The 19,901-nt window shown below is 58.8% G+C and overlaps 1 protein-coding gene across 2 annotated transcripts; it reads left to right on the top strand.

The window, feature by feature from the left end:
• Positions 1 to 2,199: 2,199 nt before the first annotated feature.
• On the top strand, positions 2,200 to 15,523 carry XYLT2 (xylosyltransferase 2). 2 transcript variants are annotated; one of them, XM_045837185.1, is made up of 11 exons: positions 2,200 to 2,401; positions 8,361 to 8,853; positions 9,135 to 9,310; positions 9,565 to 9,767; positions 10,176 to 10,256; positions 10,453 to 10,669; positions 10,757 to 10,933; positions 11,184 to 11,446; positions 11,728 to 11,923; positions 12,539 to 12,812; positions 14,340 to 15,523. In XM_045837185.1, exons 1-11 carry the CDS (start codon positions 2,267 to 2,269, stop codon positions 14,660 to 14,662), a joined length of 2,538 nt encoding a protein of 845 aa, XP_045693141.1. In that variant the 5' UTR covers positions 2,200 to 2,266; the 3' UTR covers positions 14,663 to 15,523. The 2 variants fall into 2 exon arrangements, with proteins under 2 accessions (XP_045693141.1, XP_045693140.1); XM_045837184.1 differs by having other exon boundaries at positions 12,539 to 12,872.
• Positions 15,524 to 19,901: the final 4,378 nt, after the last annotated feature.

Below are 19,901 nucleotides of genomic sequence, written 5' to 3'. Positions count from 1 at the left end.
CATAATCTCATTCCTGGGACAACACCCTAGAAATACAGGTGACAGTGCACAGGGGTCTGGGTGGGACCATGTTTATGGACAGCCTTGTCGTGGTGGCCAACGGGAAACCAAGCAAACTGCACCACCCAGCTTGGGGGAATTTCTAAGCAGGTTGGAGAGCAGTGCATGTAAATATGATTCAACTTTTTAGATATAAGGACACCCATCCCCTCAAAAGGAAAAATAAAACCTGTGTGTATGTGAATCGTTGGAGAGAGTGGTGGAAGGAAGGAAGTTAGGACGCAAGCCAGCAAGATAGAGAGGCTGTTAACATGAAAGGGGATGGGAAATACTTAGAACTAAGTCTCTGTATTTAAAAGCCATGTTGTAATGCGACTCCATCCAGGCAAAGTTATGCAAACAAATAGAGATGAGAGAAAGGGTGGTCATCAGAGTATTAATGATGATTATCCCCAGGAGTGAGATTGCAGGTGACTTGCTTTTTTCCTTATATTTTTTCTATGTTTTAAATGTTATATAATGAGTATATATTATTTATATAATCAGTGGAAAACAGAGCTATTTTCATGAGCGGGGTTGAGGGGGGGAGGGTATTAGCACACAGAGATCCCTAAGGGACCTGATTTAAAGAGCACAGAAGATCGAAGATCGATATTTAATTAACATATCAATTGCTGGCAAGTCAACTGATGTTTTCCAAATCCCTCCAAGTGTAGGTTCGCTTAAGTAGCCAAACTGTCATTTGAAACATTGTTTACAATCCTCCCGTTTGACTACGGCAGAAGAATGGAATGATTACAAATACCAAGGGGGCAGGAGACACTACAGGAAGTTTTATTACGTAAGTGCCCCGTCAACGGGCTCTCCTGTACTCTTCGCAGCTTAGAATCCCCGCACCCAGCTACTTCGGCAACTTCCACACCCTGTCATCATTGCTTTCGATTTTTTTTTTAACCATTTCTTTTTTTCCGGACCTCTCCGGAATGGTTCTTAAAGCCTTCATTTTAAATCTTGAATGTTGGTTTTGCTCTTCTTTTTACTTCCTTCTGGCGCTGGGTGGCTTCCCGCAGCTGGGCGTGCACCTTGCTCTTGGTAAGCACTGTTCTCTTCTCCCCCCCCCACTCCCCCGCCTTCTCTGCACGCACCTGCCAGGTTCGGAGGAGGGCTGCGTGCGCTCAGGCGTTGTCTGTGCGGAGCTCGGACTTGCCAGGCTCTCAGATAACGACAGGGTTAAACAAGAAGTTGGGCTTCACCTGCTCGCTCTTTCCCATTTAATGAATGTTGCGGGGTGTCCAATGCCAGGCTAAGGATTCAACAGTGAATGAGGTACGATCAGGGCTCGAATGTGGGGAAGATGCCACTGGTAAGGACGGGGATGGGAGAAACAGCTTCTACAATCAGGCAAAGAGAAAGAACAGTATGTGCAAAAAGGTCTAGTGGTTCTCCAAGTGTGGTCCCAGATGAACAGAATCAGCATCATCTGGGAACTTGCTGGAAATTCTAATTCTCGGGCTCCACTCGCGACCTGACAAAGCTGAAACTCTGAGGGTGGGCCCCGGCAAGGTTTCACCAAGTCCTCCAGGTGATTCTGACGCACCCTAGAATTTGAGAACCACGGCTCTAACAGAGGCCTGAGTGAGGATCTTGAGCTGAGAGGGCGAGGAGAAAGGAAGCTTTGTGAGGGCCTCTGATGCCAGTCAACGGGGTTCGACTTTACTCCGTAGCTGCTGCCTCCAGGATCTCGATGAAAGCGGGGGTCTGTGTCACTTACACAATCGCTCCCAACTCGGCGTGTCTGGGAGCTTGGCATTCTCTACGCACCCGGGGCCGAAGACGGCCCTGAGTTTCCCCACCCCCCGAAATACCAGGCGGCCGGCAGAAGAGAGGTCGGGCTGCAGACCTCTCCCCGCCGCGGAGTCATGGGTTTGCGATCCCAGAGGAGGTGGGCACACACAAGATCTGGAGAACCTACGAAGACAGGGAAGAAGCTGCCCGGGACGAGGCGGGAGCGCTGGAGGCTACCGCACCCAGCCCCAAGCCGAGCGCGACCCAGCCTACTGCCCTGCGGGCCCAGGCCCCGCCCCTGGCCTGAGGAGCGAGGCGATTTGGGACAGCGGGTCCCGCCCCCGGCCCCGCCTCGGCCCCGCCCCGGCCCTGCGAGCGCCCGGCCCGCCTCCCGTGGGGGAGCCGTCTCGGCCCGCGCCCCTGCGCGCGCCCGCGCCCGGGTTGCAGGGCTGGGCGCGCGCCCCGCGTCTGGGGCAGGAAGATGGTGGCGAGCGCGCGGGTGCAGAAACTGGTGCGGCGCTACAAGCTGGCGATCGCCACGGCGCTCGCCATCCTGCTGCTACAGGGCCTGGTGGTGTGGAGCTTCAGCGGCCTGGAGGAGGACGAGCCGGGCGAGGTGCTCTGACGGCCGGGCAGGCAGGCGGACAGGCCGGGCGCGGGGGCGCGCGGGGTCCTGGCGGGGCTAAGGGCTGCCCAGGCTGGGGAAGTGGGGCATGGGCCGCATGCGTGCCAGACTCGGGCAGCCACCTGGAACTAGGCATCCGATTCCTGGCGCCCCTTCCCAGGCGGACCTGAGGGGCTGCGCGCGGGGTGGTACGTGACCCGGAGGCCCGGACGATAGGCGGGCAGGAGGCCGGAGCGGGAGGAGCGGGGTCTTGGCGGGGTGGTCTCCTGCCCCGGGTGCTATGAAGGTCAGGAGCGGGGAGCGGGGAGCGGGGCCCAGAGGCGGGCCTGGGCCCGAGCCTGCTCCGTGGTGGGGAGCCCCAGGCCAAACTTTCTGAAGTTGGGAGGGGGCGGGGGTGTGCGCGCCGTGGGCGGAGGCGTGAGGCTGGGGGACCCCCGGCATCCGCGTCTAGAAGCGCGTGACAGGTAGTGGTCGGTGGGATAGTGGAGGCCGGGGGTGGAACTCAGTCCGGCAACTGAAGGAACAGGGAGTGAACCCAAGGGAAAGACCTGGAGTGTCTCCGAGGCGTGGCTTCCTTAGCCAAACCAAGCCACGCCAGGGGTCTGAAGAACCTGCCTGGGTCTTCAGAAGGATATGCTCGAGGGAAATGAGCTGGTGAGTTGACCTCAGGGAATTAGGGAAGTGGGGATGGGGTCCCCTCTGGCTCCAAGGATGGGGACAGCAGCAGCTGGTTTAGCAGAGCTGAACCCACTTCCTCCTGGCAGACCCTGGAGCAGGGGCAGACCTAGCCTGCACACTCCCAGGTCCCTGCACCTGAAAGTCTGAGTCTGTCACTCTAGGCTGACCATGGTTTCAGCTGGGGTCCCACATATGTCCTCCCCAAGGAAGAGTCCAGTAGGGTCTGGGGCTATCCTGGAAGGTCAAGGAGGATAGGCCAAATCCTGGCCCTAAGCTGTGGGCCGGAGGGCAGAGCGTCACTGCGCCCACTCCACCGCCCCGGGTTCTGGTGCCTCTAGGGCTCTGAGGCAGGCACCCTACTTGCCCTGCCCTCTTGGGCCTCTCCACCTGGCAGGGCAAAGGCCAAAGGAACCGTGACGCCCACTTTCCCTTCGTGCATCTAGGCAGTTTTGGAGTTCTGGTGTGGGGCCTGGGAGAAGAGCTGTCCTCACTCATTTGGGGAGAATGTAGAGGCTGGGATGATGAGGGGAGCTGGAGCATAGTCACGTGAGACCGTAACTTGTGCAGGAGCTGAGGGGGGCGTCGGGGAGCCTGGCTCTGTGAGGTCGGAAGAGCATGCTTGTTCTGTGTGGACCAGTAAGTAGGAGGAAGAGAACATTTCGGGTCCAGTGTCAGGAGACTCTGGACAGATGGGACAGACATTCTAAGGTGGAATGAGCTGCCAAGGCAGTTAGGGAGCCCTCTGACCCTGGGGTATGTGAGCAGAGGCCGGTGACCTCTGAGGAGGGGCACGGCAAAACCTCTGAGGCTCCTCAGAAGCAAAGGGCCCTGAGCTGCTGCGTGACTCCATGGGTCTCTGGAAAGGCTGAGAGATTGTCCAGGCCTGGAGGCCCCTGCCGCCCTGAGGTGGAGAACTGGGGTGGTGGGGTGGTTGGGATCCCACCTTCCCACTTCCTCCTGGCAGAAACTGATAGGGGAATACCGGGCTGGAATGGAAAACGATCCTTAATGACCCAAAGACTGTGTAGTGCAAGCAGCCACCAGTGCCTGGATCCCTCGGGAGCCACCTCACCAGACCTCAGGGCTGCCAGGCAGCAGAACCTAGTGCTCAGGAAGGTGGGTGCTGAAGTCGGACTGCCCCACTTCACTGTCCTACGTCCTTTTCCAGCACTGCTGCTAAGTAGTGGCGTGACCACTGGCAAAGCACCTAACCTCTCCGTGTCCTCATCAGTATCTCCCCTCACGATGGGGATAATAATAGCACCGCTCTCGTGGGTTGATTGTAAAGAGTCAATGAATGATGCCCGTGAAGTATTTGCGGGACTTCCTGGCATATGCTAAGCCATCGATAAATAACTCATTGTTATCTCAGCACTGCACATTGGGAGTAGGGATTCATTCATTCATTCATTCATTCCACAAATATTTAAGTTCTGCTCGGTACCAAGCAGTGTGCTAATACTGCGCCTACGGAAATATACAAATGGGCAGGGTCTCAGCCCTCGTGGGCAGGCAGCTGCAGGGAGGGGCTAACAGTGAAAAGGAAACTCATTATAATAACAAGGGAGCTGATTTCGATCAGGGGGTCAGGGAAAGCTCCTGCAGGAAGTAACATGTGAGCTGAAGGAGCCCATCAACCTGGGGAAGAGGTGGGCAGAGTTTGGGCAGAAGGCCCTGAGTTGTATGGGCTCAGCTGCCTTTGAGGAGTGGAGGGAGGGTGTGTGGTATGTTGCCCAGGAGAAGGTTTAAGAGGTAGTGCAGGCACAGTGAGGGACGAGGGTTTTATTGTAAGTGCATTGGGAAAGCCCCCCACGGGGTTACGCAGCAATGCGATCAGATGTGCATTTACGATGCACATTCTGCCCATCTCTGGGGGCGGGTAGAGTGGAGACCAGGGATGATCATTAACATCCAGAGAGCCCCTCTGTCGTTTTCAAAGCTTTCACAAACACCACCTCGCCGCTCACTTTAAACTCGGTCTGAGAAATCCAAAGGAGGTGGGGTGTGGGGTAAGCGGTCCTGTGCTGTTTCCCTGGCTCAGAGGATTCTGGGGAAGAGCTGCAGAGCTGGGAAGGGACAGAGGACTTCAAACCTCCTCACTGGGCAGGAGGGGGCCTCAGAGGCCAGAAGGCATCTAGGTCAGGGACAACTGGGGATATCTCCTGCTGCAGCCCATATGAACATGCCTGGGTCGGGGCAGGGCTGGGGGCGGGCTGGCTGTCCACCAAGGACCCTCTTCTCCCCGCATTCCTCACTGCTGCCTCCTGGTCCCCCAGCCTCCTCTGGGATTGTCCTTCTCAGGGTCAGCCGCTCCCTGCTGCAGTGCAGGGCACCAGCAGGCCCATCTCCTCCCACATCCTGCCTCCTGCCACAGCCCTCCTGGCCCTGTGCCCCGGACCCTGCCCTCCTGCCCAGCTTCCTGACTCACTGATACTGGCTTCCACCCCGAGAGCCCACAGCTCCTCTGCCATCTCTGCCCACCTAAGCCTGAGGATATCTTTCTCTGGTGTGTGGCCAGGTCAGACATCGCCAGGTTGATGCACACTCAGCTCAGTGGAGCTGCACTCACCTTTCCTGGGGGCCTCTCCCAGTGCAGGGTGCCCTACCCAGCGTGGGCACAGCATGGGGTTTGCTGCCTCCCCCCCCCACCCTGCCCTCCCTCTTACAGGTGTCTCTTCTCGGACAGGGAAAAACCACTCCCAGCTCTCACTGGGTGCCTCTCAATAGATCAGAGGGCTAACTGGGTGCTAGGCAAAAAAGGCATGGGTACTGGGGGATGGGGCTCTGGCCCTAAGATGGCTATCAGCCTGACATGTGAGGTGCCGCACTCCGACGGGGAAGAGGAAGAAGGTCCTAGGGGGGTGAGGGGCAGAGAAAAACCAACGCAACAGAGTCGAAGTGTCTGAGAGCCATGGACTCTTTCCTGACATTGTATTTGACCAGGTCCTACTCCCCTTCCAGTGACAATAACGATCAAATCCTTACCTTTGCCAAGAGCTTCACATTCATTCATTCATTCATTCAGCAAATATGTACTGAGTGTATTATACTGCCAGACATTCTTCTGGGCTCTCAGAACCCATCGGAAGGGGAGGGACACAGAATGATACATTATAGGAGGAGAGAAAGTAGTAAATGCCGTGGGAAAAATAAAGCAGAGGACAGGGAGGGCTGGCGTTTTAATACAATGTTAAGACATACTGAGGCGACACCGTCTGAACAAAAACGGAAGGAGGCCGGAATGAGCTGTGGGGACATCTCAGTGGGGAGTGTTCCAGGCGCGGGGCAGGCAGGAGACGGAGACAGTGAGAAGTGGTCTGATTCCCGATGTAGCTACCTTCTTGAAGGAAACCCCAGCAGGGTTGATGGATGGGTGACTGGATGTGGGGCGGGAGGGAAGTAAGAGTCAAAGATGGCTCCTGAAAGGGTTTGGCCTGAGCGGCTTGAAGGACGGAGTCCATTCACTGAGCTGGTGGAGTAGGAGCCAGTTAGGGAGGAAGATCTAGAGTTGGCTTATGGACTTGGGGGGCTGACAGGGATATGGAGGTCCCCGGGGAGATGTCAGGAGGGTGGGCAATTAAAAACCCGAAGGTTCAAGGGAGCAGTCCAGGCCACTGGGAGTTCGGAGACTGGAGAAGATCCCCTGTAGAGCCAGGACAGGGAAGGGCCCCGGGCAGCCTCGGGACGGAAGGAAGGCTCAGCCAGGAAGGCTGAGAGTGGCCACGAGGCGGGGACATGGGGCAGGGTGTCCTTGAAGCCAGGGGAGGAGGTGCGTGCTACTGAAAGGCCCTGCCGGAGGGACTTGTGGCGCTTGTGGAGTGGAGGGGGAGACCTCGGAGTGGGTTGACAGAGAGTGGCTAGAGAAAAATGGGGACCGCTAATGGAGCCGACTCTAGCTGCGTTATTTCGTGCCCTTCTCCTCTGACACAGTTCCCTCCTGACTTTTATAGCTGAGGGCGTGCGCTTAGAGCAGGTAGGTGCCTGGGAGCGTGGCCGAGCTAGGCGTGGAGCCCTGGGGACTCCAGGGTAGTCACGCAGCGCCTCCTGCTTCTCCTCCTTTGTTGTGGCTCATCCACCAGGCACCAACCGCATGTCCCTGGTGTGCCAGCTACTCCGCTGGGCTCTGGGCACTGAGGAGATGGGGCTGACGTGACAGTCTCTCCCCCGACATCTGTGTCTGCTAGAGGTGCGATCAACTTGGGGGCAAATGGAGGGGCTTCATAGGAGGGGATCTTGAAGGGTGGGTGGGATTTGGTCAGTCAGGGAAGGGGGTATCAAGAGAGGGGGACAGCGCAAGCTGGGGAAGAGGATGGGTGTGCATGCCCTTCAGGTGTGACTGGGCCACCTTTGAGAAGAGGCAGCAGATGCCAGGAAGCGGGCGTGGCAGCCAGGAAGGCCCACCACCCAGACTCCCCTTCCAGAGAACTTGCAGTGAGAAGCATTTGGTTGCCAGGCTCCAGCGGGGGGTGTCTTAGTGCTCTGCCTGGCCTGCGGGCCCCAGCCAGTGACGGGGCGTGGCAGTGGTACCAGGGCTCTCGGTCCGCAGGCCGTCTTTGCACCCGAGCTCCATCAGCCAGCCGAGGCTCCCTGCACGCTGTACTGTAGTCCGTGGCTCTTCCTTCCCCCGCCCCTTGCTCAGGTGGCAGGCCGTCTGAAGGCTCTGCCTGCCAACTCCTGCTCCCTGTCGTCCACGGGTGGTGCCGCCACTGGAAATCTTGCACTTACTCTGTCTTGGTGGTGTCTGTTTCCGAGAGAACCCAGCCAGTACGGGGCCTCAGGTTTCACCTCTCTCCTCCCCACCAGGAAAGACCCCTTCTCTCAGCTGTGGCCTCAGCGGTGCAGCCTCATGGAAGTGCGATAAGCAGAAGGATGCCCTCCTTCTGTCTCTTCCCAGCTAAGCCCCAGTGGGAGTGGACACTTAGGTCCTCTGCAGGGCCTCCACACCCTTCTCCTCTGACATATTCATATGTGGACATTCAGCAGATATGAAATTTTTTCACATCTGCTGAAAAAGAAAGTGGTGCTCACCCCAAAACAGAGAGGAGCCTCGGTGCCCTGTGATCTGTGTGGTAGTGGGCGTGTCGGTACCGAGGAGGGAGGACGGGGAGAACTCCCGGCAGAAATGCTATTTGCGCAGAGTCCTCAGGTGAACAGAGTCACCTGGTAAACAGGTAAAGGGTCACAGGGCCTCAAGGCCCAAGGCCAGCAGGGAGCTAAAGAAGCAGAAAGTGAGTGATTGTCCCAGTGACCTGTGTCTGCCTGTCTTTTACAGAAAGGAAGGCAGAGGAAGCCACGGCCACTGGACCCCGGCGAGGGCTCCAAGGACACAGACAGTTCAGCCGGGCGGCGGGGCAGCGCCAGCAGAAGGCATGGGCGCTGGCGGGGCCGTGCTGAGAGCCCAGGTGTGCCCGTGGCCAAAGTGGTACGGGCCGTTACCAGCCGGCACAGAGCTAGCCGCAGGGTCCCTCCTGCCCCACCCCCAGAGGCCCCTGGCCGCCAGAACCTGAGTGGGGCGGCAGCCGGGGAGGCGCTGGTGGGGGCGGCTGGCTTCCCACCACACGGAGACACTGGGAGTGTGGAGGGCGCCCCCCAGCCCACAGACAATGGCTTCACCCCCAAGTGCGAGATTTTGGGCAAAGACGCACTGTCCGCACTGGCCCGGGCCAGCACCAAGCAGTGCCAGCAAGAGATCGCCAATGTGGTGTGCCTGCACCAGGCCGGGAGCCTCATGCCTAAGGCCGTGCCTCGGCACTGCCCGCTGGCTGGTAAGAGACAGGCATGGGCGGAGAGGTGGCAGCCCCGGGAGGTGACCTGACAAGCATCCCACCCCCGCTTCTCAGAGGAAGGAAGCTCAGAGGGACCCACCACCCTTGAGTAGTTGGTGGTGATAAGGACGCTAAGTGGCGGAGGCAGAGAGGGGCCCCGGGAGCCTCGGGCTCCGAATCTAGGCTTCTTCCTTTGGAAAGCAGGCAGCTCCCTCGTCCCGTCTGGCCTCCCCTCGGTGACCTAGGGAGGGGCCTCACCGGCGCCCCTGTTCTCTGCTCAGGTAAGATGAGCCCTGGCATCCAGTGGGACGAGGCCCGGGCCCAGCAGCCCGCGGGTGGCCCCCCAGTGAGAATCGCCTACATGCTGGTGGTCCATGGCCGCGCCGTCCGCCAGCTGAAGCGTCTCCTCAAGGCCGTCTACCACGAGCGTCATTTCTTTTACATCCATGTGGACAAGGTACTGCGGGGGGTGGCCCAGGGGTTCTTCTGCGTGAGCAGAGCGGAGACCCAGAAGGTCACTGACAGACAGGGTTTCTGACCTGCTCAGGTGGCCCCTAGTTATGGGAACAGCCAGCACAAGGTGACATGTGCGCTCTCCATTCCACGTCACTTGAACTCTGCCCTGGGGTGGGGTGGGGTGGGGTGGGGAGTCATATGCTGAGGGTCCACCTGTGGCTGCTGAGAATCTCCCACCCCCCCCCACCCCGCTAGCGCTCCAACTACCTGCACCGGGAGGTGGTGGAGCTGGCCCGGCAGTATGCCAACATTCGGGTGACACCCTGGCGCATGGTCACCATCTGGGGCGGGGCCAGTCTGCTGAGGATGTATCTGCGGAGCATGCAGGACCTGCTGGAGGTGCCTGGCTGGGCCTGGGACTTCTTCATCAACCTCAGTGCCACCGACTACCCAACCAGGTACAGGGTGGTGCTCTGAACCTCCAGTGGGGACGGGGCCCATCGGGGCACTTGGGGCTGGAGGGTCCTGCTAGGCCCCTTCCCCTCCCTCAGGCCTTATTCTGGGATCCACACAGGCCAGACGCGGTCCCTTGGCCCCGGCCATGTTTTAGGGGAGGGAATGGTGAATGAGGATGGGGAGGAGGGGGAGCCAGAGGGGTATACTAGGGTGCTGGGTCAGCCAGCCAGGGGTGCAGGAAGGCTGGGGTGGTCTTCCTTAGGTGCCCCCCACCCCAGAGCATCAACCTGGGATAGGGCACGTGGCCAGGAGGCCAAGGGCTGAAGGTGATGAGTGCTGGAGGGAGTCCGCTCTGGGCCAGTGGCCAAGTGCCCCTCACATCCAGTGCCCACACCCTATTCCCTCTCCAGGACCAACGAGGAGTTGGTGGCTTTCCTGTCCAAGAACCGGGATAAGAATTTTCTCAAGTCACATGGCAGGGACAACTCCAGGTGAGGGGTTGGGGAGAAGAGGCCCCGGCCCTGGGGTCTCATCACAGCCCTTCCCACACAGGGATGTGGGGCCCCGCCCAGGGTTACGAAGCCTCCAGACCAATCGCAGATGGAGGAGTGCTGGTTCCTAGGTGGATGGAACAGCCCGGACTCCACCCTGCACAGCCCCCAGCCTTGGCTGGTCTGCTACCCACAGGTTCATCAAGAAACAGGGCCTGGACCGGCTCTTCCACGAGTGTGACTCGCACATGTGGCGCCTGGGCGAACGGCAGATCCCAGCCGGCATCGTGGTGGACGGCGGCTCCGACTGGTTTGTGCTGACACGCAGCTTCGTGGAGTACGTGGTGCACACAGACGACCCACTCGTGGCCCAGCTACGCCAGTTCTACACCTACACGCTGCTCCCAGCTGAGGTGGGTAACCCAGGCCCTCACCTGGGCCCAGGAGGGGACTGGGTGGGGCGCCCACAGCTCACCGCCCACCCTGTCCTGCGCCCACAGTCCTTCTTCCACACGGTGCTGGAGAACAGCCCGGCCTGCGAGACCCTGGTGGACAACAACCTGCGGGTCACCAACTGGAACCGCAAGCTGGGCTGCAAGTGCCAGTACAAGCACATCGTGGACTGGTGCGGCTGCTCCCCCAACGACTTCAAGCCGCAGGACTTCCTGCGGCTGCAGGTGCATCCCAGGGGCCCTCGTCGCTGCCCCTCGCTGGGGCCTCACCCCGGCCTTTCACCAGGGTCAGAGAGCATTCAGGGTGGGCCAGTCAGAGAATCTGGGGCCTTCCCCCTCGGTACTCTTGGGGCTACTGGGGCAGCAGGAAAAGCCCCAGAGGCCAATCTCTGGGCAGTGCTAGGAGGGGCCCCTCCCCTGCCGTGCTCTCTGGGACCCCCAGACCCCTTTAGCCTCCTTGCCTCTCCTGCTCCAGCAAGTCTCCAGACCCACCTTCTTTGCCCGGAAGTTTGAGTCCACTGTGAACCAGGAGGTGCTAGAAATTCTGGACTTCCACCTGTATGGCAACTACCCCCCCGGCACGCCAGCCCTCAAGGCCTACTGGGAGAACGTCTATGACGCGGCCGATGGCCCCAGTGGGCTCAGTGATGTCATGCTCACCGCCTACACCGCCTTTGCCCGCCTCAGCCTGCGCCACGCTGCCACCACTGCAGCCCTGCCGGCCACCCCACTCTGCAGGTGAGACCTTCTGACATACCGCAGGCCCTCGGGGTGTGCTGACTGAGTGGGGAGCCAGTCAGAAAGAGACATCCCCTGCCACCAGGGAGCCCCCAGTCTAAGGCAGAGGAAAATGCAAATAAAACGGAGATGGCAAGAGCCAGGCACATAGGTGCTGTGGTTGTGAGATTTGGGGCAAAGGAAGTGCCTGGGAATGGGACTCCCCAGAGCCCGCTCCCTGGGACTCCAGACCAAGTTGGATATGCTGATGGCATCTCCCTTTCTCCCTGCTGAAACCTTAGGTTTGAGCCCAGGGGCTTGCCGTCCAGCGTGCACCTGTATTTCTATGACGACCATTTCCAGGGCTATCTGGTGACGCAGGTGGTGCAGCCCTCAGTCCAGGGGCCGGCAGAGACGCTTGAGATGTGGCTGATGCCCCAGGGGTCGCTGAAGCTGTTGGGGCGCAGTGACCAGGCCAGCCGGCTGCAGAGTTTGGAGGTGGGTCCTCCCCTTGCTTCCTTCTGACCCCCCCCCCCCCCCGCCCCCCGTAAGACGGAGCGTAGTGGGAAGACAGGGCCAGACCCTGAGGGGGGCAAGGACTGGGTTAGGCCTTTCAGGACTGAGTCCGTGGGCTCCTCCTTCCCAGGGAGGGACAGCAGCCGTGGCAGTGCCTTGTGCACATCTATGGGTCACCCCTGCATGCACACTTGGAGAGAACCCCCCACCTGGGGTGCACAGAGGACGTGCCGTGGTCACAGAGCAGACTGCAGTTCTACTGTACTGCACCCTCATCTTCCAGACCGCAAGGGTCTTCTCTAGAGGGATGCGACATTCCATTCGGGCTCCTCCTGTCCCTGGGTCTCTCTCACGGGACTTCCCTTCGTGTGGGATGTTCTCTGGGCGGGACTTTGACCCTTACCTCTGCCTTCCCGCCCCACCGCTGCAGATCAGGTCAGAATGGGAGCCTAGAACAGATTCTAGTCCGAGACCTGCATTTGGGGCCCAGAGGGAGACAGTGACTATTTCGAGGTCACACAGTGCATTAGAGGCAGCATTAGAGTAGAGAGGAGAATTTTTCCCCAAGCTCCTGCCCAGCTGCCTCCCTCCCTACAGGTTGGCACCGAGTGGGACCCCAAAGAGCGTCTTTTCCGGAACTTTGGGGGGTTGCTGGGGCCACTGGATGAGCCCGTGGCCATGCAGCGCTGGGCCCGGGGCCCCAACCTCACAGCCACTGTGGTATGGATCGACCCTACCTATGTGGTGGCCACATCTTACGACATCGTGGTGGACACAGAGACCGAGGTCACGCAGTACAAGCCCCCACTGAGCCGGCCCCTGCGGCCAGGGGCCTGGACTGTTCGACTGCTTCAGTTCTGGGAACCCCTAGGTGAGACGCGCTTCCTCGTGCTGCCCTTGACCTTCAACCGCAAACTACCTCTCAGGAAAGGTAAGGATCTAGTTGCCAAATGATGCCCAGAAGCCAGGGAGGTAACCCCAAGAAGCTGACCATCAGAGCTGACCCCCATCAGTACAGGAGGGGAAAAGTGGGGAGCTGGATTGTCTGCCCCTCAGCATCCTAGGGCTGTGCTGTGGTGTGAAGGGGACGCTTTGGAGTCAGGTGGACTTGGCTTTGCAACAAAGCTTTGATAGTTGGGCCATTATTCTTAGCAATGTACGTCCTGAGCCCCAGTCTCATTAAGCGTAAAGTAGGAGTGATGTAACTATTGGAGATCTCCTGGGTGCCTGGAACACAAATCCACTCACACTAGCTCAGATGAAAAGGGGGAGTTATTGGAGAATGCTGGGCTGTGCCCCACAGATCCCAGGAAATGTCTCAAGTCTCACTGGAAACAGGAGGTGCTTTCTCAGTCTCTCTGGGGGGCCTTCTTGTGCATCATCCCATCTTCTCTCTGTGTGTTAGCCTCAGGCTCCAGCTTTCTGATGCACGATGCATGGCCTCTTAGGGCAGCAGAGACTGACCAGGGCCTGGTCCCCAAGTCCACATTCTTAGGACAGCAAATCTGACTGCATGGCCTGGTGGGCAAGGTCACATGACCCTCCACCCACTGGCTGAAGCCAAGGGAGCCTCAAGGCTGCAGGTGCCTCAAGGGAGAGGGGGGGCCGCTATGTCCCCCAAGCAACTAGTTCCTGGGAGACATTTGGCATGGGAATGTGGGTAAAAGTGGCTGGTATGCAGGTACCTGTTTCCTTCCTCGGGCCACATCCTATCACAGAGAAGGTGGGTCAGAGTGGGGAAACCCAGAGGAGGACAGAGCGGGGGGTGGGGGGGGCTGTGGCAGACCCTGAGCAGGCAGCTGCACCCTGCTTTCCCCGGACTCACAGCCTGCTGGAGGGGAGGAGGGAGGAATGGAGGTCAGCTTCATAGTGGCGGGTCCTGGAGCTGAGCCTTGAACAGGCTGGGTTTGCCTAGACGGAAGGGTGTTTTGAGGGAACAACGTTGGCAGGAGTCTGATGCACGAGGGGGACAGTAGAGGGGCACAGGATGCAGGGGGGTGGCAGGAAAGGAGGCTGGCGGAGCAAGCAGGGCCCCACAGCCGGAGGGGCTGAATATGAGGCTCCTGATGGCTCTGGACCTAGTTGAGAACGGGCGGGGGTGACAAAGCCAGACCATTATGGGAGAGTTACCTTATTTTCTACAGTGCCCCAAACCCACTATTCTACTTAATCCTCAAGTTGGGGGTTCAGGGATGACTGTCTTGGTTTTATAAAATGAATGGTTTTAGAGGCACAGAGAGTTCTGTGGATTAGCCCAAGGGCCCAGATCACTCAGCAAGATGTGACTCAGCAGTAGAGCTGGGGCAGGAACTGGGGTGCCCAGACTTGACTCCCGGGGTGTGGCCTTCATGGAGTTGGTTGGGCCAGGCGTGCTGATGGCATGCTCTTGCACCCCCAGATGATGCCAGCTGGCTGCACACCGGGCCCCCCCACAACGAGTACATGGAGCAGAGTTTCCAGGGCCTGAGCGGCATCCTGAGCCTGCCTCAGCCGGAGCCCATGGAGGAGGCCGCCCGGCAGCACACGCTGCTCACGGGCCCCGCGCTGGAGGCCTGGACAGACGGGGAGCTGAGCGGCTTCTGGTCTGTGGCTGGACTGTGTGCCACGGGCCCTTCTGCCTGCCCTTCCCTGGAGCTCTGCAGACTGACCAGCTGGAGCTCTCTGTTCCCCGACCCCAAGTCAGAGCTGGGGCCTGTCAAAGCAGACGGGCGACTCAGGTAGCAGGGCCCCGGCAGCACCTCCGGACGCCTGGGGAATTGCACTTACAGACAAAGGAGGGGTGTCCCCCCACCAACAAGCAAGGACCAGAGGCCCAGACAACACACCCATCAGCCATAAGAACCTGCACAGACGGCAAGGAAGGTGGGCTCAGTATTTGCTACTGCCGATGGCACAGCTGGGGACCGGAGGGGGGCAGGAATGTGAGGAGAAGGGCTCCAGCTTCCACACCCTGCTCTTCCAAGCCTTCTCTGATTTTTCTTTTTTTTTTTTTTTTTTTTTAAGGAAAATGGGTGGTGTGGGGAGGAACTGGAAACAAAAGATGTGCAATAGGGCTCAGAGCAGCCCCAGGAAGTGGGCCACGGCTCTGGGGAGCAGCGGCCTGATGGGCCCATCCGCTGTTGCTCTGGAGGTGGGGCCTGCCTCTCTCCAGGGCCTCATCCCCGGGCCTGGCCTGTGTGCTCACGGCTGAGGCTCTGTAAGTGCCGTGCCCAGCTCTGAGGCCCAGAGACCAGGTGATTCGGAGGAGCACCGCAGAGCTGGGCTCTGGTGGGACAGCCCCTCCTCTTGTAGCCAGGGGACCACAGAAGAGAGGGTGGGGCTGGCTCCAGGGCTTTCCAGCATGCCCTGCTCCTTGGTGGGAAAGGCGGGGCACCAGGGCCTGCCGAGAACAGCGCAGAGTCTCCCAGGCACCCAGAACTGCAGGCAGAGCCTGGGCTGCCGCCCTGGAGGGGCAAGGCCCCATGAGCTGCATGGGAAGAAGACTCTGTCGGGGATCTCAGAGAACCTGGAGCAGCATTGTGCCTGAAGCTCAGTGTGAGGTCTGAAATATGCAACAGAAGAAATAGATCTCTATCTCTCTAAGCCGAGCCTCTGTGTTTTTCCTCCTGGCGGTTGGGGAGCCCGCATTCTTTGGCCTTCTTCTAGAGTCTTGGCTAACACTTGGGCAGCTGGGAGGTAGAGGTGTCATTCCTAAGAGTGGCAACAGCTTAGACTCCACCCAGGAGCCAGAAGGGATGGGAGAAGCCATCTAATACAGCTCTGTTTCTTTCAAAGGGTTGGAGAGGCTCAGAGACTTCCTCGTTGCCACCGAATAGGCCAGTGGGAGAGCCCTGACCCAGGACTTCCTCCCCTGCCACATGGTGGCTGCTCGGGTGTCCCCAGGGCCCTGCCTCCACCCCCAGAATCCCTCCTCACTCTGCTTCCCGCTCAGCCCTGAGTATGGGGCACCCTCAAGAACAGAGGCAAGCCCAGCTACGGCCTACTGATTACCTTAGGAGCTTGTCCCTGTAAGGACAGGAGCAGCAGGGGCTTGGGTCCCTGGCCACTGCCCTAAGACCTGGGAGGGCCGTGTTGGAAAGGATCATCCAGCTTCCCCCCTTTTCTCAAGGCCCCTTTCCCCTCCTGCTCTTCTGCCATCGTCAACCAGGGCTCTCAGTGTCAGTCCTTCAACCTTGTATTCCAGCACAGTTGAGAGTGGAGGGTTCTCCGACCCTGATCAGCCAGGCACACTGGCCTGGCCAGCTCAGCTTGGTGAGCAGAGGGCTCAGTGCCTGCCCCGGCTGCCACATGGCAAGTTTTCCTAATTGCCAGGAGAGGGCACCCCTGACCACCAATAACGGCTTTCGGGTTTTCTGTGTGTTTAGCCACTGTACTGACCCTGAGGGCAGTATCTCCTCTAATCCTCAGAACCCTCTGCGGCAGACACTGTCATTATCTTCCTTTGGCACAGCAGGAAACTGAAAGGATGAGCCCAAAGCCACAGCTATTACGTGGTGGCGGCAGGTTTCGCATGGAGCAGGACTTCGTGTCCCTCTGCCATTACCGTCTGTTCCCAAGGGCAGGGACCTAACAGCCACAGGTCCAAGAAAACAGTGTTTGGGTTCAAGGGCTAAGAACATTTTTTCTGGCCCCTGTTTGAGTGAACATTGGGAAACTCTACTCTGGTTCTCTAGAATGTTTTTAAACATCAAATCCTAGGTAAATAAGAAAAATTAATAACTGAGTTCAGCATACTAGAGCTAGGCAGTAAGAACATTCAGACTGCTAGCTAAGGGCACACAGACCAGCCTGCAGGCTTACCCTGGGCTGCAGCTATGCTATTGTTAAGCTAGCACACGTATTCGGGCTTAGTTTTTGAACTTGGGAGGGACAAGCGCTCTCTGGGTCAGCTCCTGCCACTCCCACCCTATCACACCAGGTCCTGGTTATTATTCATTATTGTCACCAGCTGGAACATTTTGCATTTGCACTTTTAGCCCAGTGATCCTGACCGAGGGTTCTGAGTTAACGGGCCAGAGGCGGAAGCCCAGTCATGGTCAGGGTTCAGAGCTCCCGCAGGTGATTCTAGTTTGCAGGCCTGCGAGCCCTGTAAGTGCGGCCTCACCCCCACTGCTCTGGCAGCAGGTCTCGGCCCCACGAGTCGGAGTCACTGAAGACCGAGGACCAGGCTCCCCCACTCCCAGCAGGTCGAGAGGGCAGGCTGTGGGGTGGAGGCCCTCCTCTCCCGTCCAGTCATTGAGGCAAGTGTCGAGTGCAGCAGCTCTGCCCACAGTGTTTCCAGCTCCATCGTTCTGCAGGGTGAGCTCAGCCTAGAGGCTTGGGCTTTTTGAAGCTTCTTTGAAGTCCTCCCCTGGCTGGGCCCCTGGGATCAAGATCGGGATTCCAGTGAGGCTCAAAGTGGGGTAGTGGTGGTGGGTGGTGGTTGGAGAAGGCTGGGCCCCAGAGCTGCACAATTACTTCAGATGAAAAGGGAGAGAGCCAGGGTGGAGAGGCTTTTGTATTTTGTGGCCTGTGTGCCCAATTTCCAGGGCAACCACGGATGACACCGCAGTTCCATTAGCAGTGGAAGCCAAGACCAGTCGACGGCCAATGGGCATCTGGAGCCCAGTTACCTGGGCCAATGGGAAGTGGGGCAGAGCTGGCTGGGAGGGGGTCTGGGATGAGAAGCACAGAGAGCTGAGTGAGTTGGAGCTCCCCTGGCCGGCTGGCAGGTTTAGCAGAAGCCAAGCCTGTTGTCGGCCACCCCCTTCTCCTGAAGGTTTTAAAGGACCTTCGTGGCTGCCAGGCCTGCAGAAGGGAGTGCTACCTATGGGACACGAGGTCATGGCATGCTACTGACCAGGACAAACAGGGGCACAGGCCAAGGAGCTAGAGAGCTGCTCACAGGTACCCTAGCTCTGAGTGACATTGCTCCCCTGGGCCAGGGTTCCTGGGTTGGGAGGTGGCCCTGGGCAGGGGGTTCCAAGGTGGGGTCGGGAGGGGTCAGTCCTGTAGCCCTGCAGGCTGTTCTTGAGGTTACTCAAGGCCGATGCTCCTTCTTGGCACCCCTCTGCCACTGCTGCTCCCCATGCAGAGATCATCATGGACAACAGTCTCCTGGCCACAGTAGGGGCCACTGGTGGGTACCTACTGCTGTCCTGCATCCCACAGTTGGGGCACTTGCACCCTGGGCCCCTCGCCCTCTTCATCTGCAGGGTCACCTAGAGCCAGCCACTCGGAAAGAATGCTGTGTATGGTCTTTGATCCCTGAGGCCCCTGCCACATTGGCGCCCATTTCTGGGACGCCACTGTCTACGACCATGGAAGAGGGCTGGCACCAGGAATCTGAGTTCAGATTCTCGAGTCCTCCTGCCTCCTTAGACCCGCTGTTTCTAAGGGTGCCTGCCTCTGCCACAGGGTCCTTCCTGAGTCTGTCTGTCCCTCTATAAACTCCCTTGCACACATCACTTCTTCCCTGGGCTGAAGCAAGGGACAGGATACAGCTGTTCTGCTCTCCCTCCCACATCTCTGCCTCAGGGAGCTCATGCAGCAGCAGAGGGCCTGCACCTCAGCTTCCCCTGCATGTCAGGCTGATACCGGCCCTGGCCAGGGTGTTCCTACCCAGCTTCTGGAGCAGAATTCCGATCTGGGACTCTGGGACGGTGAGATGAGCCCGTGCAGTGGGGTCCAGGCTGAGGCCCTGCCTCTGCCTCTGCCTCTGCCTCTGGAGGGAGTGGTTTCCCCTAGTGTTCATCCTGCTGCTGCTGCTGCACGGCCATGAGCCCCAGTGCTGCCAGGTCCTCTGCTCCCATCACTTCTTCCAGAGCCCCAGCCAACACACATGTACCCCAGCCCAACAACCCCTTCCCTCCATGCCCCTACTCCACTCCCAACAAAGGGCACCGGCTTATATTCAGTATGGAGGGGGCTTTGGAGTCTACTCTCTGGACTCTGTATCTTACAGCCTGAGTTCCCTCCGGGCCACGGCAGCAGTAGGGAAAGGGTTGATAGCATCCTGGCCAGCCTCCTCCCTGGCAAATGTTAAACTGGACCCAGTGCTGGGAACTGCTGGTGAAGACAATGGTCTTCCCAGCTCTCCAGGCTGGAGGCCTGTCCCTTCTCCCTAGCTCCCAGGAGAGAGCCCAGAGCCTTGGCTTCTGTGTGAGGGGGGAGGTGGTGGCTAAAGTACTGTCAGTCCTCCCCCCAGGGATGGGCAACACTTGGGACCCTGGGTACAGAAAGCAAAATAAACCTGACCTGCAGCCTCCCCAGGCTTTGACCACCCCATTCCCCATGCCCTCCACTCCTGCCCAACTCTGGGCACCAGACCAGACGGAGAGGTAGGGACAGGTTTTCTGACTCTCCCTCCGAAGGTCACTAGAGACAGCTGCCAAATCATGAGAGTAAGCAAGTGGCCACACAGTGGAATCTCTTCACACCCCAGTGCATTTCAGAAATGCTGAGCGTCTGAACTTTGGGCCCCAAACTCAGTGGGGAGAACTAAGGGGATGGGGAGGGACATGGGGACAGGAAGTCTGGACTTGGGCTCACTGACTCTGAATCCAGAGCTTCACTCCGCGTCACCCCAGGACGCCCCCCTCCCTGCTTCAGCACGTCCAACAACCTGGGCGACCACTGGCACCGGCCGAGACTTCCTTCCTGGCCCTTCCACTCAAAGCCGAGCCTCTAAAGGTCGTGGGTGGGGCTGATGATGGAAGAGTGCCCCCAGACCACTCCAAACCCAGACTCGGCATTCCTGAAGCCAGAGTCTTTGCTGCTGTTTGTAATTGGCGATAAACCAAGAACCAGAAAAGAATGTGAGCCTGGTGTGTCTCTCCAGGTGAGCAGGAAGAAGCCCATCTGTCACTCACTCTACCTTGTCATTAGAAGGATCTTTTTTAAATAGTTATTATTCAATTACAGTTGTCCGCATTTCCCCCCAACTACTCCCCCCGCCACCCCAGCCAAATCCCCCCAGAAG

The sequence above is a fragment of the Phyllostomus hastatus genome, unplaced genomic scaffold (assembly GCF_019186645.2).
Source record: "Phyllostomus hastatus isolate PE091 unplaced genomic scaffold, TTU_PhHast_1.1 phas_contig_210, whole genome shotgun sequence".
Taxonomy (NCBI): domain Eukaryota; kingdom Metazoa; phylum Chordata; class Mammalia; order Chiroptera; family Phyllostomidae; genus Phyllostomus; species Phyllostomus hastatus.
Note: the sequence above shows the minus strand (reverse complement) of the source record. Positions and strands in the feature narration are given on the sequence as shown.

Coding starts and splice junctions, on each gene's coding strand:
- XYLT2 (XM_045837184.1), top strand. CDS start 2,267: ATGGTGGCGAGCGCGCGGGTGCAGAAACTGGTGCGGCGCTACAAGCTG. Junction 10,257..10,452: donor CATGGCAGGGACAACTCCAG/GTGAGGGGTTGG, acceptor TGCTACCCACAG/GTTCATCAAGAAACAGGGCC. Junction 11,447..11,727: donor CCGGCCACCCCACTCTGCAG/GTGAGACCTTCT, acceptor CTGAAACCTTAG/GTTTGAGCCCAGGGGCTTGC.